The sequence below is a fragment of the Trachymyrmex cornetzi genome, unplaced genomic scaffold (assembly GCF_001594075.2).
Source record: "Trachymyrmex cornetzi isolate Tcor2-1 unplaced genomic scaffold, Tcor1.1 scaffold83, whole genome shotgun sequence".
Lineage (NCBI taxonomy): Eukaryota > Metazoa > Arthropoda > Insecta > Hymenoptera > Formicidae > Trachymyrmex > Trachymyrmex cornetzi.
The window spans coordinates 2,649,449-2,664,886 of NW_017300169.1; the positions used below are offsets into that span (position 1 = coordinate 2,649,449).

Here is a 15,438-nt window from a genome sequence, read left to right on the forward strand (position 1 = left end):
AAACTTACACTTACGCTTTTTAACATCTTGTTATTACCAGATGCACTGTAAAAAAACGCAGATATAAGGTGAGAGTTGCAAATACTGTTACACAATATACTTTTTTATTTTACATAATGCCATATTGTTTTCCTAGAAATTATTACAATCTATATTATGTATATATATATATATAATATATTTATAATAATATACATGTATCTTCTTTCTTTCTCCTTCCCCCCCTCTCTCTATTTCTTTCCCTATATATATTTCATATACGCTCTTTTCTTGATATTGATTCAATAATAGTATATACACACATATATTTATATATATGTATAGATGTTTTGTATATATGTTCATTTCGATACACATTACTTTCTCTCTTACGTTTATTATTTTAAAATCTATCTTTATATATAATTACATTAACATATTTTTTTAATGAAAACTATATCACAGTTGTGTTTAAAGGAGAGACGGGGATTTAAAGGAAGGAAGCCATACAGGTAACAGATACTGAGCGTAGTCTATTCAGTAAGATCATAAAATATGATGAATACAAAGCACTATTTCAAACAACACACTTAAAAATTTATCCGGAGAATTGTCAGAATTATCAAATCATTACTCATAATATTACATTTTTGACGTTCTTTTCATTTCATTATTTTTTATTTGAAATCCATCGACTTATTATATAGACATTGTTCTTTTAATAATTTGTACGATAAGAAAGATTTCAGTTTACTTACCGAATCGACTAAGCTGCGACTGAAAATGTTTCTTTCAACAAGGTAAAAAAATAAAACTGGGGAAGGCAACACTTAGCTAGGTCCGGGAGGAGCGCTGAAATTAAACATGGTAGTAGGTGGACGTCCAGGTAAAGGTTTTGGTGGTAACTTCGGTGTCACTGATCCTGAGACATAATAATATAAAAATAAATATCCGTTATATAAACATATATGAATTTGCGAACAGATATAATATCTCACCGTTAGGCTGCGTTGGTGGAAGTTTTGTAGGGCTAGGGCTATTGAAAGACATATGTCTCCGTGGATGAACGACAGTACAGCCTGTATTTTCTAACGTAGAATTTCGGCGCGTCAGTAATGCCGAACTACTTGGATTTAGAGTTGCTGGAAGTCGTGGTGGTAACGGAGGTGGCGAGATATCATCTCTCGGAGGAAGAATTGGTCTGTTTGGAACTTGTTTTACCTACATTTGTTTGAAACAAATTTTTCACTTTTTCGAAGAAAATTACAATAACATGTCCTATTTGTTATGAAGTTCAATGCAAAATATTTCTGCTTTAAAGTAATGTAAGTTTGAAAATTCGATATCTTCCAATATGACAAGTAAAATTGGTAAATATAGATATCGAATAAAATAAAAATAATTTAAGAAAATTTTCTTTAGACATTTTTTTCTGAGAAAATTTAAATTCACAATATTTTCAAATTTCATAAGGATATCTTATTGAATTCAAGCAATAATATGATTTAAAAACTTTTAACCTAGATGAGTCTTAATTAATCTTGAAATCTTACTTGTTGTGGTGATTCGCTACATGAATTTTCTCGTCGTTTAGATGGTATTCTAGGTGGTAAAGGTGGTGGAGATTGATTAGGAGGTATATCGGGCGACGACGGCGTTGGTATTGCACTGGGACTTCCACCTGGCAACGGTAGACACGTTGGAGCACTTATCATGTTTATAGTGCTGGTATTAAAGATGAAATGATTACTTTGATGAGTAAAGAAAGGACCAGGCGATTGAGGGCTACTCGACGAAGCAATCGAAAGCGCCGACATGCTGACAGATGGACTAGGTGATGCCGGAAGTGGCGCAGCTATAGAAAGACGAGTTATATAATAATTTTTGAAAATTTTATAAAACGATTATTTTTAATAATTATAAAAAACCTACAAATTCTAGTAGGTACTTCTATTCTAATCATCGAACATAAGAAAGGTGTAGTTATATTGGACAACTAGACAAAATTTAATTTTTTTTTGCACATCCTAAATTTCATGAAAGAAATATTTATTCTTTAATCAATATTTTCTTAATTAATGGTTATCCATTAGAATTCCTTTTTACTATCAACAATAGAATACAAGCGTTGTCACTTAATAATTTTGATAACATCAAAATTAATGATACTGCCATTTCTGATCCCATGAAAAATAGGAAGTTTTTTACTGTACCATATTTCAAAAATTTTTCAGAAAAATTTTAAACCATAATACATAAATTTAATTTTGATATTACATATAAACCGTTGAACTCTTTAAATCATTTCATTAAAATTGGAAAAGATCAAATTAAAAAAGAACGTCCACAAATGTTGTCTATCAAATTAATTGTTCCGATTGTAACGCTTCTTATGTTAGTAAAACTAAACGGAAACACACGTTTGAAAGAGAGAGAGAGAGAACACAAAACCGCCATAAAAAAACTAATATAATATCTATAGTTTCCCAGCACCAGCTAGAACACGATCCCAAAATTGATTGGGACAACACAAAAATTATATTAATAAATTCAGAAATATCATACTATAAAAGAATGATTTCAGAAATGATACACATAAAGAAGCAAGAGTCAGGATTAAACAAATAAAGTGATACACATTGCGCTTTCCTGAAATTTTTATACCTATAATTAAAAAATAGTTCCACTTCACCAATATATCATCCCGACCTTTCAATTTCCCTCTCTTTTCCCAATATATGTAAATACTGTCGAAAATTGCTGACAATGTCACTGTAATTATACGAACTTTATACATAGCAGTCTTACTATCGGATTAAAAAATTTTTCCAACTAAACTAATATTTTTCATACCAAATAACATCGCATTATAACGTTACATTTGATAGTTGTGGAAACAAGGGTAAGTTTTTTATAAGTAATTACTTTGAACAAATTAATTGAATGATAACAACTTATAGAAATTTGTTTTATTAGAATGTGATAATCCTGTGTTTTTAACATACAAGTATCAAGAAATAAGTTTAAATCTCATTGTCAAAAAGATCAAGAAAACAGGATTAATTTTCGTACTCTTTGTATTTTGACATCTTAATGCGCAATTTTAGTATTTAACATCTCACATTTTCTTTATTGTACTGATGATGGTCCCTTGACCGAAACGTTTACATATAAAATTTTAAATATATGACTTTTGCGAAAAACATCTTACGTGCGTGGCTGTATGCTCTTTCTTATTTATATTTTATGTTATCGAGTCACCTCTAATATCTTTTGTTTAAATTTTATAATAATTATTGTTAATAATGATTTAAATATAGATACATACCAGGAAACATAACAGGCGCAAAAACGCTGTGGTCCACTATATGTGGAACTGTGGTGAATTGTGGTCCATGTGGAGGTGTTTCCGGTAATTCGTGAGAAAGTGTGTCCGCTGAAGAATCATGTAATCTTATGTTGGATGTTACTACGTGTAATGGAGCTGGTCTTCCGGTTCTAGCTTTAATTCCTGGCGATTTTAAATTCAATTCTGGCCATTTACGCGGCTGTTGCAAAAATTTAAGAAAATGTAAAAAACTAACAATTTTTTTACACTATATCAGAGTATTAAAAGAAATACTTACGAATCGTGGAGGCTGCCTACATCCTCTTGGTTCTATTTCTAAACTTTTATTATACAAATAATTGCTTATATCCGCATCTTTCATATTGGGATCGAAAGGACACAGGTTTTCAAGAAATTGTCTTATTTTAAGCTCCACTGAAAGACAATAGGGTTGATTCTGATACTGTTGTATTTCACCAGTTATTTCCGCTACTTTTCTGCGTTTGCTAAAGTTAATTAGCTCCGTGCCCGGTAAATAATCCGAATTTCCTTCTTCAATATGCAGAATATTAGTCAAGTACATTCCTAAGAATGGAGAAAAAAGTGTCATTTTTATAATTTTTATGATTTTTAATAATAAAAAATATTTTTATTTATGTTTTGTGTGATGACTTACCAAAGAATGGTACGCAAGGTGGATTAATAGATCTTAGTTTCTCTTGATATTTTCGAAAATGATCATTGTTAAGCTCTCGTGCTTCTTCCAACGCTTTTTCTAATCGTGCATTTAATTGCTGTAAAAATAAATATGTAAAAAACCGTTTGATACAAGAAATTTGATTTTACTTATGTATTATAAATTGGACGTACTTGAAATGTAAATTTTAATCTAAAAACCGAAGCCGATCCCATGGCACTGACAATGGCCAGAACGCCATTAAAATTATTGAGATCTTGCAGCACCATCATTATTTCGATTGCACGTGATACAATGGCTGCTCTCTCGTCAAAATTTTCAGCCTCTACTATTGTCTTTTCTAACCATCTTGTGAACTAACAAACCGTGTAGAAATCAAATTAATGTGATATAAAACAATAAACATTTTTTATCTCACGATATATTTACAATGATTTAATTAAAATAAAAGCTTACATTTGTTGTATGCTTAATCATTTTCAGCAAATTCGGTGATGTCTTTTCCTTATCCTTTTTTGTCCATACAGATCCAACTAATTCGGAAGGTTTTACTGTTTTATACAACTCAAACTCTAATAGCGTCAACTGTCTTGCTAATTCGATAGGATGTAACTGTAATTAACACAAGTTATTTTTATATATTTCGATAATTAATATTAAAAAATTGAGGGTAAAAGCATCTATGTATATACCGTAAGTATTCCATATTCATCCTCAGGAACTTTAAGATGCCACTCAATTGATGGAGGAGATCGTTCAAAACTAAATGTGATAGGTCGTTGTTCTGACGGTTCGCATTTTCTTTGCACAATTTTTATTACTGAATCAACCCACTTCCGCATAGACTTACCACTAACTGTATCCAAAAACAATTGCAATCTTTCCAAAAGATTTCTATCACGTTCAAAATCGTAAAAATGATGGTCCACCTAAGAAAATTCATGTAAAAAAATAAAATTTAATTTTAAGAGAATCTGTAAGTAAAAATTAAAAAATGTTATACTAACCCAATGTCTTAAAACGTTCAAAACTCTAAACTGTACTGGCTGACAAAATTCTTTCCTATATCTTTTCCAATCTTCTCTGACCGTCTTACATACAGAAGGTTTTTCTTCTTCACCATAGACTAATGAAGGATCTGGTATATCGAATCTTTCTATTAGCAAAGCTAATAATTCTTGAGGGGAGCAAAAACTCCTATAAAATAAATCATTATAATGAATAATTTATCATATAAAAAGGAGGGATTAATACAATACGCTATTTCTACTTGCCTGTAAGTAGTAAGGAATGTTCTTACAAAAGCTGGATCAGCATATATATGATAAGTTAATCTTTCTACTAATTTTATCAAAGTTGCACCCTTAATCAAGGGAACACCACCATTTTCCCTGGCCTCCAAAACAATATTTTCTGGACTATCTTGTTCAGCAAATTTATACAAGTGAGATGGAGGTAGCCTCAATGGGTGCTTTCTTTCCTCATCCAAGAGGATACTATCTAAAGTTCTTTCTAACATACTTTTTGTATTCAACATCACTAAATCTGCCATCCAATTATTCTTATCTTCGACAGATTTGGCAACAAGAATAACATTAGGATGGTCCCTTGGTGCAATTTCAAAAGCATTTTTTAATTCTATAAAAATATTTTAATTATAATGTGAAAAATTACAAATGTAATACAAAATTATAATGAAGTTATACATGAGTTTACCTTCGGTATCTTCTCTATCGATAATATCGACTTTTCTAATAAAAAGTCTCTCTTTCAATCGAAGTTCACCTTGATGAGTCGAATGTCCACCGACTGCAACAATACCTGCTGCAACAGTAACACTGACTCTTTTACTACCAGTTGGTTTACACAATACTAGTAAACCGTCGAATAACAAGGCTTTTCTTTCTGTTAATCTCCGTCCATTACTAGCCACCTTTTTCAATGTATCCTCTGTACAAACATTATCGATATATAATCATCAACAATTGAAAGAAATGTTCGAGTATCGAGAAATAAAAAGATGTATTTCTTTGTTACCTCTAATAAATTCATTGCAACACTGCCCGATATCTCGCTGATCCCAACCATCTACAGTCTTTTGTAGTTCACTAGTTTTCTCTAGTGCCGCTTGTCTCCTTGCCCTGCTCTGCATTCGCAAGCCTTTATCCTTTTTCGGAAGACTTGCTACAGATTGCATTAATTCCATTTGTAGTGGTCTCAATAAACCTTGCACCTGTTCCAGAGTTTCGCTATCTTCTGTATTAGCTGTGCGTTTGTGTAAAACCTAAGATTTTTAAATACATAAAGTAAATCATTGCAGAAATAATTCTATATATACGCAACAAATGTAAAGCTACCTTTATATAATCAAAATACAGGAAGCAATGCCATATAGGTTGCAATAATAGTTTTGGCAGATAATATTTAACAGCCTCCTTAAAACCATGGCCTGCTGCTCGCAAAGCTGTACTAGCTTCCGGTCTTGACAATAAATTTATTAAAACTTCCCGACTAGCTGAACTATTAATATCTTTTGCATATCTAACAATATAATATAATTAATTAGAATTTTACAACATATGTATATATTGCATAATATAATAAATATACCTTATATAGACATCAAACTCTGCTGCCTCTGCTAATTCTTCAAAGCACGAACCAACCGTAGGTGTTTGCTTTTCTTCCGTAATTTCCATTATATCTTCTAAACTGCCGAGTAATGTCATAGTAACTTCATAAATATCCGTAATATTACTGAAAAGCGTCTCAAGTTCGCTCTTATCTTGCGATAACTTCGCAATTTCTTCACGAAATACCTAATAATGGAAACTAATTTTTTAGTCCTTTTCCATAAAATTTCAATTCTTTAACATTTATGATATATTACCTTGATAATCATATGTAAGTCACGGATATAATGTCGTTCATCATGAATGAGATCTCGAACAGACTCTTCATAAGTCTGCGAAACAACTGCGCCCAAACTACTTTGCTGACCTTCTGTACAATCATCTTGATAAAACATGTCCATCAGTACCTATAAATATCATTATTACGAATAATTATTCCGTTATTTTATACGCTTAAACATCAATATCAAGAGAAGAAATAATAAATAAAATATTTAATAGTTAGAATATTTATCATTATTTTTACCAATAACAAAAATAGCCACCATAATAGCACAAAATACAGAAGTAATTAAAAAAGATCTTAAAAATCATTTAAAATTTTCTATAAAAATTTATGCTGTTAAAACATTTTCTGTCAATATATTTGCAATTCACATAAATATTATTAAATGCATGCTACAATAATTAGCATAAACATAGTATAAATAATAATACTCGTATATAAAAAAAAGATTTATTATATTAATTCTCTACATTTAAAAGAGATGAAAGCACATAGAGGAGATCACGCAATTTGAACAAATTATATTTTTTCTACAGTTGGCTATAAAAAGGGGAGAAATATGAAAAAGTTTAAGAGAAAGCTTACTGATGTTTAATTTGCTCTAACGTTTGATGTTGATGCTAAGATATAAATATTCTGCACATGTATAAAATAAATATATTAACAAGCAAGTTTTTTAAACAAGCGAGATATGTTAAACAATTGAGTTACATATTTTTAAAGAATTAACAGGAACGAAATACACGAGTGGTCTGTTTTCTGTTCCTGCACTAGACTGTTTTAGAACTCTCTTTCTCGCTTTAGACAAATATCAAACGTGTATCTATCTCACTTTAAGTTTCAAAAGTGTAAACTAGTTCAACCACAGAAAACAGACTTAATATTGACGCACAAAATAATTAGATTACCAGGATTATTAGTATCACCAGTATTATTTATCGAGAATTTTTAAGATTTAACTCTGTTTTTAAATATATTTCCTCTAATTGTTCAGGTTGCATTTCCTCTAATGTTTACAAATTAGAAAGATATAATCAAAATGATTTAAAAAAGATTATATGTTGAGCATATCTTGCTACATTATAATTATACATTTTGTTTATATATAAACTTATATTATATTGATATTAATTGCATAATGTAACAAAAGTTACAATGGATACATTTAGAACTACAGTTGCTCACTAAGTGAGTAGTACTGAATGCAATCAATATGTCAACTTTTCTAATACTTAAATTTTAATATAAAATTTAAGTTGAGGAACAGTAATAGAAAAATAAAAAGGAAATAGAAAATTAAATATAACTTTTATAAAATCGATACAAGGGTAGCAGAAAAATATTGTAACACCTTAAATCTTTTCTGTGCAACCACGAGTACGTACCACCTAGAACAGCGTGAGCGAAGAATGAGCATGGTTGAAGTTGTTATATATTAGTGGAAAGCATGTAACCAAGCATAAAATATATGCAGCCACAATTAGCCTAGTGTAATCAATTTTGGAATTTATTAGTGCACTACCTGTTGCTAGTAGTAGATATTTTAAATATGGTACAAATTACAATTTTAATTTTTTTTTCCATCAAATTAAACCAAGCTAGACAATTTGTAATGCATTTTAATATAAATTAAGCAAACATGTGATAAAACAAAAAAATAACTTGAATCTAAAAACAATAAATCATAAACCAAATAAATAGAGTTACTTTGAATAAGACTCCTTTGAGATGAATCAATCAATGAATTAATGCCTTTGTTAGCCATGCACTGGATCTCGGTGTGAAGTATTTCCTTTATTTAATCTCTTATACAAACTCCAAACGTTTCGATTCTAGTTCGGATCCTTTTCAATGTCAAGGGGAGAAATCATTGTGTTTCCTGATACAATGAGTTTCGTCAAAGGTAATGGGAATGACATGTTAACAAAACGACAGTTATAACTCATCTGATGAGTATCAGGAAACATAATGATTTCGCGAATGTAAATTTCTGACATTGAAAAAGGTCCGAATTAGGATCGAAACGTTTGGAGTTTGTACGAGAGATTAAATAAAAAAAATACTTCACACCGAGATCCAGTGCATGGCTTACAAAGGTATTAATTTATTGATCAATAAATCATAAACTATTACTAGTAAGATATCATATTCTTCTACTGCATTTACTGTCTATTTAATGCAATGTAATACCACTCATTTTAATTTACATTTTCTGTACAAGCCTCATAAACTATATATACCACTGTGTGTGTCTATTTCATAAGACTGAATTGAAAATATGAAGTATCACATGATAAAACCATATTATATATATTATCGTTATATAATTACACAACATATCTATACATATATAAATATATATATATATATATATATTGTATATGTATAATATTCACAAATTAAGTGTGTGTGTGTGTGCGTGCGCGCGCGTAAGTATATATGTATCTATGTATGTAGGTATGTATATGCGTATGTATGTACGTATGTATACATGTATGTATGTGGATAAACTCAAATCAGTCTTAAAATGTAAATGGTAAGACATGATACAGAGTGTATGTTAATGAAGGTGCAATACAGAGATACAACACAAATTGTACATTTGTACAAATAATGTCTTACCATATCCGCGTACATCGCGACTCTTATGTCTTCACACGAAATTTCTACATGGCGAATATTCTTCACATAATTTCCAGCTAGCTGAAAAGAAAGTAAAAATTCTTAAATTCCTAGACAATTCTTTTCAAATAGAAATAAGTGAGTGCTTAAAATCGTTTAATATTTAGAATATTACCAACCTTCAAAATATCAGCAGAAATGTATTCCAAAACGCCCACTACAAACAAGCTAACTTGTGAATCAATTTTGTGCTGTAATACTTCCTATTAAAAAAAAATGTATTATATGATTATACAGCTTTGACATGTTTGATATGTAAGATCTTTGAATGTTAAAATTTGCATACAAAATACGACTAAACCAACATATAGTACGTACCTTTTGTAATAATTGATGAATCTTATCAACTGGTAGTACTAATGGCGACTTCTTTTTTCCCTTCTCTAAAGCGTCTCTCGCGTCACGAAGAGCCCATCTATCAATGGGTGTAGGAAACGTTCGTCTTACTCTTTCCTCTACATCTTGAGGAGTCTGAGGAGGTGGATGTCCACAAAGCATGCCTAGCATTCTTAAAATTAAACTTTCCACATAGTCTAAGGCATCTTGCCGAGCTTCAAGACTAGGATGTACTTGTTCTAGTACCTATACAATAATAATATTTTCTTGACTATATAACGTATCTACAATATATTATTATTACTATGACATATTATTATACATCACTAACCAAGGATACGTAAGATTATATCATAAAATATAACACTTTGGAACAGATAAGTCGGTAAAGGAGTCGATAGTCGGAGAATAGAGATAGGCGCGAGAGTATGATATAAAAAAATCCACCAATCGCTGATGTTGACAGAAAAGCATTTGAGAAATCATATGGTGGCCGCGCACAGTGATGACGTCGGTCAGTGTCGTTGATCGATCCAGCCTCGACGTAAAATCATTGGGACGAAAAATGATCGAGCGTTGGAGCGAACAAAACATGAGGGGAAGAGACGGGGATGAAGTGGAGGGGATAGAACGGGATAGTAGAAGACAAGAAAGCAAAGTATACAAGACGGGTAAGGAGAGAGAGAGAGAGAGCACGAGCGAGTGAAAGAGATGAGGGGAGGGGGGAGTGGGAGAGGGAGGAGGGAAGGGAGAGAGAGAGATAGATGAAGCGACAAGGAGCGGAGCAGAATCGGAGCAACGAAAGATGTACCTTGCGCAGGGAGTTGACAAACACTCCCTTCCACTTGGCAGCGTTCTCCTCTTTCTGAAAATCGTAGCCCGATGGCTCGCCCACCGCTGACGCCGGCGACGAAAACATTTCACCGAATGCTCGATAGTCACACGCGCTCGTTTAAGAAAAGTTCATGGGATTTTCAAAGAGCATCGTCTGCTGAGCAATCACAAGAAATTGGCCGAGATCGATGAATCCGTGGTTCGGTTCCTTAGGACGGCACGGCTCCTTAGAACGCGAACATCTTCGTCTTGCCCTGGCAGCACGATGCTTTCGTTGCTTTCGACTAAGCCACTCTCTATTGTATCCGCACGCTGCTACTCGCGTTCCACGCGCTCATCGCTCCCGGCAGCGTCATCGAGGCCGAGGCCGTGACCGAGCCAAGAGTCCGAGAACTCCGGCACTCGTGCATTTTACACGCCCTTTATGCGTCGATCTTTCCTGGGATGCGTAATGAACACCAACGTTAACATCACCGACTCAACTGGAACCGACTGGAAACTGAACTGAACCCGACTGACCGAACTCACTGAACTGAGCCTATGATGGCCGCGATACAATCGCGTTCGGAGAATTTATCGATAAATGGGAGTAAAGGGATGGGCAGTTGGTTCGATCGATCGATTACCTCACCGATGTTTTCAAATTCGGCCAATCCTACGTCACTGTTCCTTCTTGTCCGCAGCGTTGTAGAATTTTTACTAGACTTTCATGGAGATATGTCGTAACGACGTGCTTAGATTGAAATTTTATTTGTTGCACACAGTTTTTTCGAACGTGCCGATACTGCCGATTGGTCTTCAGGATGGTTAGAGAAGTGCTTCTGGAATTGAAAATTCCCTATTCGATCAGCCAATCAGCACGTTGGAAGAATGCATGCATAGCGCGTTTGAGAAACGTGAAAGAACGCGTCTGACGTCAGATAATTCAAACAAATAACATATTTTTGCATTGTATGATTGATAAATTTGTACAGGCCAAAATTCTGGTGAAAGTGTACTTTAGCGATTTTAATATATATTTTAGTATATCCCTAACCTGTTTACTTAACATTGGTTAGCTCACATGTGGTCTGTTTTCTGTTTCTGCACTAGACTGCACTAGAACTCTCTTTCTCGCGCTTTCGACAAATATCGAACTTATACCTATTTCACTTTAAGTACCAAAAGTGTACACTGATTCAGACTTGCGATTATTTATTTTGAGACGAAATGGCCAAATGTACGTATTTTTTATCGCGTAAAACGTTATTAGAATTTTGCCAGCCTAAATGTTCAAGATTAAACGCGATACGAACATTTGTAGACAGACCAGCTATTATTTTAGGAATCGAAACAAGTTGCGACGATACAGGATGTGGAATTGTAGATACTACAGGAAAGATATTGAGCGAGGCAATAAATTCGCAACATCTTACTCATTTAAAGTAATTAGTTAATTATAAACTGTTTATGTGAAATTGACATGAATTTAATCCACACTTAAATCACAACTACTTACAAAATTTTTTACTAGATTTATTAAATTTATATTATATATTCTTAGTATTTGTTTTATATTATCTAAAATATACAAAAATTGACTTGTGTATGTTATTAGAAAATATTAAAAACAAATCTAAAAACTGTTAAAAATTGTTCTAGCAAATCATAGCTGTATTCTCATTTATAGACATGGTGGCATAATACCTTCAATTGCCGGTGAAATGCATAGACAACATATTACTACAGTTTGTGAGGATGCACTAAAATCAGCGAATTTAAGACTAAGAAATATAGATGCTATTGCAACTACAACAAAACCAGGTCTTTTCTTATCACTTGACGCTGGAAATAAATTTGGCAAATATCTCTCTAGGATTGGTAACAAACCATATATACCGATACATCATATGGAAGCTCATGCATTAACTGTCCGAATGGTACAGAAAGTATGTTAGAGCTAATTATATGTATAAAACATATATATGACATCAAACATAAAGAAAATTCATATATGTTTTGTAGGTAAACTTTCCTTATCTCGTTTTGCTTGTATCAGGTGGCCACAGTTTATTAGCGATTGTTGAAAATGTTGATAAATTTTATACACTGGGTACTACGTTAGATAATGCACCTGGTGAAGTTCTGGACAAGGTATATCTTGAAGTTTTTGTCTATCACATGTTTGATCATGAATTATTGGATTTAAAATTTTGTCTTCATAAATTATCAGTAAAATTTTATGAAAGAACTCGTAAAAACATCTATGAAATATATAACGATAAATATATTTGTTTTAAACTTTGCAGATTGCTCGTAGACTTAAACTTGCAACTATACCAGAATTCTCGCATATGAGCGGTGGTCAGGCAATAGAAAGTGCAGCAAGCAAAGCTCCAGATCCAACTAAATTCTTTTTCGAGCCTATCTTAACAAAAAAAAGAGATTGTCAATTTAGTTTTGCAGGTATATGGAACAGAAGTTTTAAATATATTTTAGATAAAGAAGAAATTTTTGATATTGCTAATAGTGCGGCAATTCCTAATGTGTATAATTTTTGCGCTGCCATACAACTGGTTTTTGCAAAACACATATGTCTCAGAACGCAAAGGGCAATGGAATTTATTAACAATACGAATTTGATACCACAAGAGCAGCGAACTTTGGTATGCCTAAGATTATGTTAATTAATTTTTGATTTTTTGTTTTACATATTTATTTTAATATAGGTAATATCCGGCGGTGTGGCTTGCAACAATTTCTTGGCAAAGACTTTAGAAATTGTTTGTTCGGAAAGAGGCTTTAAATTCGTTAGAACTCCACCTCGTTTATGCAATGATAATGGTGTAATGATAGCGTGGAACGGTGCGGAAAAGTGGATGGCAAACATAAACGTTCTCCGAGATAGAGAAGAAACCGAAATGGTATCTGTTGAGAATAACGCATCATTCGGAGAAAGTTGGATTGAAAGAGTACGAGATGCAAACATAAAATGTAAATTAGTAAAATTAAATAGGCTTTAAACAAATTTCTATACAGTCTGCCACCTCGAACTCCTATGATAAAAATTCAATTTAAATCTGCATATTTTTCGAGTCATTACATTAACAATAGCATTAGCGTTATTAAAAAAATTTTATTTTCCTATGTTATAAATTTATACAATGGTCGGTGTATGCTCTTCCAATTGTCGGTTTATCCTCTCCATTAGCCGGGAGTCCAAGTTACTATGTTCAAGAGCATGTTTCCTCTCTTCATATTTATCTAATATATTTCGTAGCCTGTTTTTGACTATTTGTATATTTTTATCTTTCGAGATTAAGGACATCGGTAAAATATCATCAAAATGTATCACCTGTTCAGGTTGCATTTCCTCTGGACATGTAGACACGTACTTTGATAAGTCGCGCAATGATGGTTTAATTTCGTTGAGAATATTATCAGCATTTTCAGTGTCCATTTTATTAATTATAAGCACTGCTGGCATTTTTAATAAGTCCGGTTTATAGAGTTCAATCTCTTTATTTAATAAGACTACAGTTTCCAAGCAGGATCTATGTCCATGCCTGGGCGACAATTGAAATCCTTGTATATCTACGATGAACATAAGTAGCTTTGTTCTTTCAATATGTTTTAAAAAATTGTGACCCATCCCAATATTCATGTGCGCTCCTTCAATCAGACCTGGTAAGTCTGCAACGGTAATTTCTCTCAAATCATCGTAATTCATGATACCTAATCTGGGCCTTATGGTAGTGACTACAATAAAAAAAGCACGACTGTAGGATCAAAATTAACGAACAATCAATAAAATATGTAAGAAGTCTTACAGGGATAACTAGCAATTTTAGGCTTGGCATTTGAAACTGCTGCCAAGAATGTACTTTTACCAGCATTGGGAAAGCCAACTAATCCGATATCGGCAATCAGTTTCAAATCTAACTTTATCACCTGAGATTCTCCCTTTAATCCACAGTAACCTGTGTCTTTTGTACCTCCCAAACCACCTTTGGCTACTAATATTTTTGAATCCTCTTCGTTTAAATCTCCTATAAGATTTTTAACAAAGGAGAAAAGAAAAGTAACTAACTGTACAACTTTGGGCAAAAAGTTTTAAAAATTATACCTACCTAACAATACTCCATTCTGGTTATATACTAAAATACCACGTGGAACCGAAATATTTTTATCTTTACCAGGTGCACCTATAATTCCCCTTGCTGAACTGTCATTTCCACAATCTGCGACGACCCGTTTGGTCTTCAAAGTATTGGCAACTTTCTCCAATGTTAGCCCATCTTTTGCAACTACATATATATTACCTCCTGCACCTCCTAACCCTCCATAACGAGACAATCCACCACCTCCTGTACCTCCTCTTACATGAAGACGCAGCGTGTCAATGAATCTAGAACGTAGATATTTTCTTGGTTGCTGTGATAAAACAAAAAGTTTCCTTTAGTAGTTAATACATGTAACTTGTGATACTTGATTCAATAAAATCTGCTCACTTTTTTCACTGAAGCTAAAAGTACTTGTGTCCAAAATACCATTGTATAGGTGTTGTCTAGTACGAGGTATGTAATTATTTTCTTACGATCTTATATTTTAATTTACTTGCGTTTATTAGCCAATATACGCATCATGTTTGTCACGAGAGAGGTTAAATTAAATATATACTTGC

At 32.6% G+C, this 15,438-nt stretch overlaps 3 protein-coding genes across 5 annotated transcripts; 1 reads left to right on the forward strand and 2 right to left on the reverse strand.

Annotated features, from left to right (window-relative positions):
* Nucleotides 1-216: 216 nt before the first annotated feature.
* Nucleotides 217-11,332, reverse strand: Sos (Son of sevenless). Of its 3 annotated transcripts, XM_018519646.1 has the most exons (21): nucleotides 10,753-11,332; nucleotides 9,924-10,187; nucleotides 9,725-9,808; nucleotides 9,546-9,626; nucleotides 6,895-7,044; nucleotides 6,615-6,823; nucleotides 6,362-6,545; nucleotides 6,042-6,288; nucleotides 5,721-5,954; nucleotides 5,279-5,642; nucleotides 5,012-5,201; nucleotides 4,697-4,933; nucleotides 4,461-4,616; nucleotides 4,178-4,360; nucleotides 3,984-4,101; nucleotides 3,606-3,892; nucleotides 3,308-3,527; nucleotides 1,730-1,834; nucleotides 1,533-1,660; nucleotides 978-1,200; nucleotides 217-901 (listed from the first exon to the last, which is right to left on the reverse strand). In XM_018519646.1, exons 1-21 carry the CDS (start codon nucleotides 10,858-10,860, stop codon nucleotides 810-812), a joined length of 3,864 nt encoding a protein of 1,287 aa, XP_018375148.1. In that variant the 5' UTR covers nucleotides 10,861-11,332; the 3' UTR covers nucleotides 217-809. The 3 variants fall into 3 exon arrangements, with proteins under 3 accessions (XP_018375148.1, XP_018375147.1, XP_018375149.1); XM_018519645.1 differs by having other exon boundaries at nucleotides 1,533-1,834; XM_018519647.1 differs by lacking the exons at nucleotides 9,546-9,626; nucleotides 9,725-9,808; nucleotides 9,924-10,187; nucleotides 10,753-11,332 and adding an exon at nucleotides 7,509-7,557 and having other exon boundaries at nucleotides 1,533-1,834.
* Nucleotides 11,333-11,972: 640 nt separating this feature from the next.
* Tcs4 (Threonyl-carbamoyl synthesis 4) lies at nucleotides 11,973-13,777 on the forward strand. Its single transcript, XM_018519332.1, has 5 exons — nucleotides 11,973-12,199; nucleotides 12,445-12,703; nucleotides 12,780-12,908; nucleotides 13,064-13,420; nucleotides 13,484-13,777. Exons 1-5 carry the CDS (start codon nucleotides 11,985-11,987, stop codon nucleotides 13,775-13,777), a joined length of 1,254 nt encoding a protein of 417 aa, XP_018374834.1. The 5' UTR covers nucleotides 11,973-11,984.
* Nucleotides 13,778-13,879: 102 nt separating this feature from the next.
* On the reverse strand, nucleotides 13,880-15,438 carry LOC108768766 (GTP-binding protein 10 homolog). The gene is made up of 4 exons (XM_018519328.1): nucleotides 15,266-15,438; nucleotides 14,885-15,188; nucleotides 14,585-14,803; nucleotides 13,880-14,513 (listed from the first exon to the last, which is right to left on the reverse strand). The coding sequence occupies exons 1-4, from the start codon at nucleotides 15,305-15,307 to the stop codon at nucleotides 13,912-13,914; spliced, it is 1,167 nt and encodes a 388-aa protein (XP_018374830.1). The 5' UTR covers nucleotides 15,308-15,438; the 3' UTR covers nucleotides 13,880-13,911.

Coding starts and splice junctions, on each gene's coding strand:
- LOC108768766 (XM_018519328.1), bottom strand. CDS start 15,307: ATGGTATTTTGGACACAAGTACTTTTAGCTTCAGTGAAAAAA. Junction 14,804..14,884: donor CCAGAATGGAGTATTGTTAG/GTAGGTATAATT, acceptor AAAATCTTATAG/GAGATTTAAACGAAGAGGAT. Junction 14,514..14,584: donor TAAAATTGCTAGTTATCCCT/GTAAGACTTCTT, acceptor TTTTTATTGTAG/TCACTACCATAAGGCCCAGA.
- Sos (XM_018519645.1), bottom strand. CDS start 10,860: ATGTTTTCGTCGCCGGCGTCAGCGGTGGGCGAGCCATCGGGCTACGAT. Junction 6,289..6,361: donor TGTATTTTGATTATATAAAG/GTAGCTTTACAT, acceptor TAAAAATCTTAG/GTTTTACACAAACGCACAGC. Junction 4,361..4,460: donor TGATTAAGCATACAACAAAT/GTAAGCTTTTAT, acceptor ACGGTTTGTTAG/TTCACAAGATGGTTAGAAAA.
- Tcs4 (XM_018519332.1), top strand. CDS start 11,985: ATGGCCAAATGTACGTATTTTTTATCGCGTAAAACGTTATTAGAATTT. Junction 12,200..12,444: donor CAACATCTTACTCATTTAAA/GTAATTAGTTAA, acceptor TCTCATTTATAG/ACATGGTGGCATAATACCTT. Junction 12,704..12,779: donor CTGTCCGAATGGTACAGAAA/GTATGTTAGAGC, acceptor TATGTTTTGTAG/GTAAACTTTCCTTATCTCGT.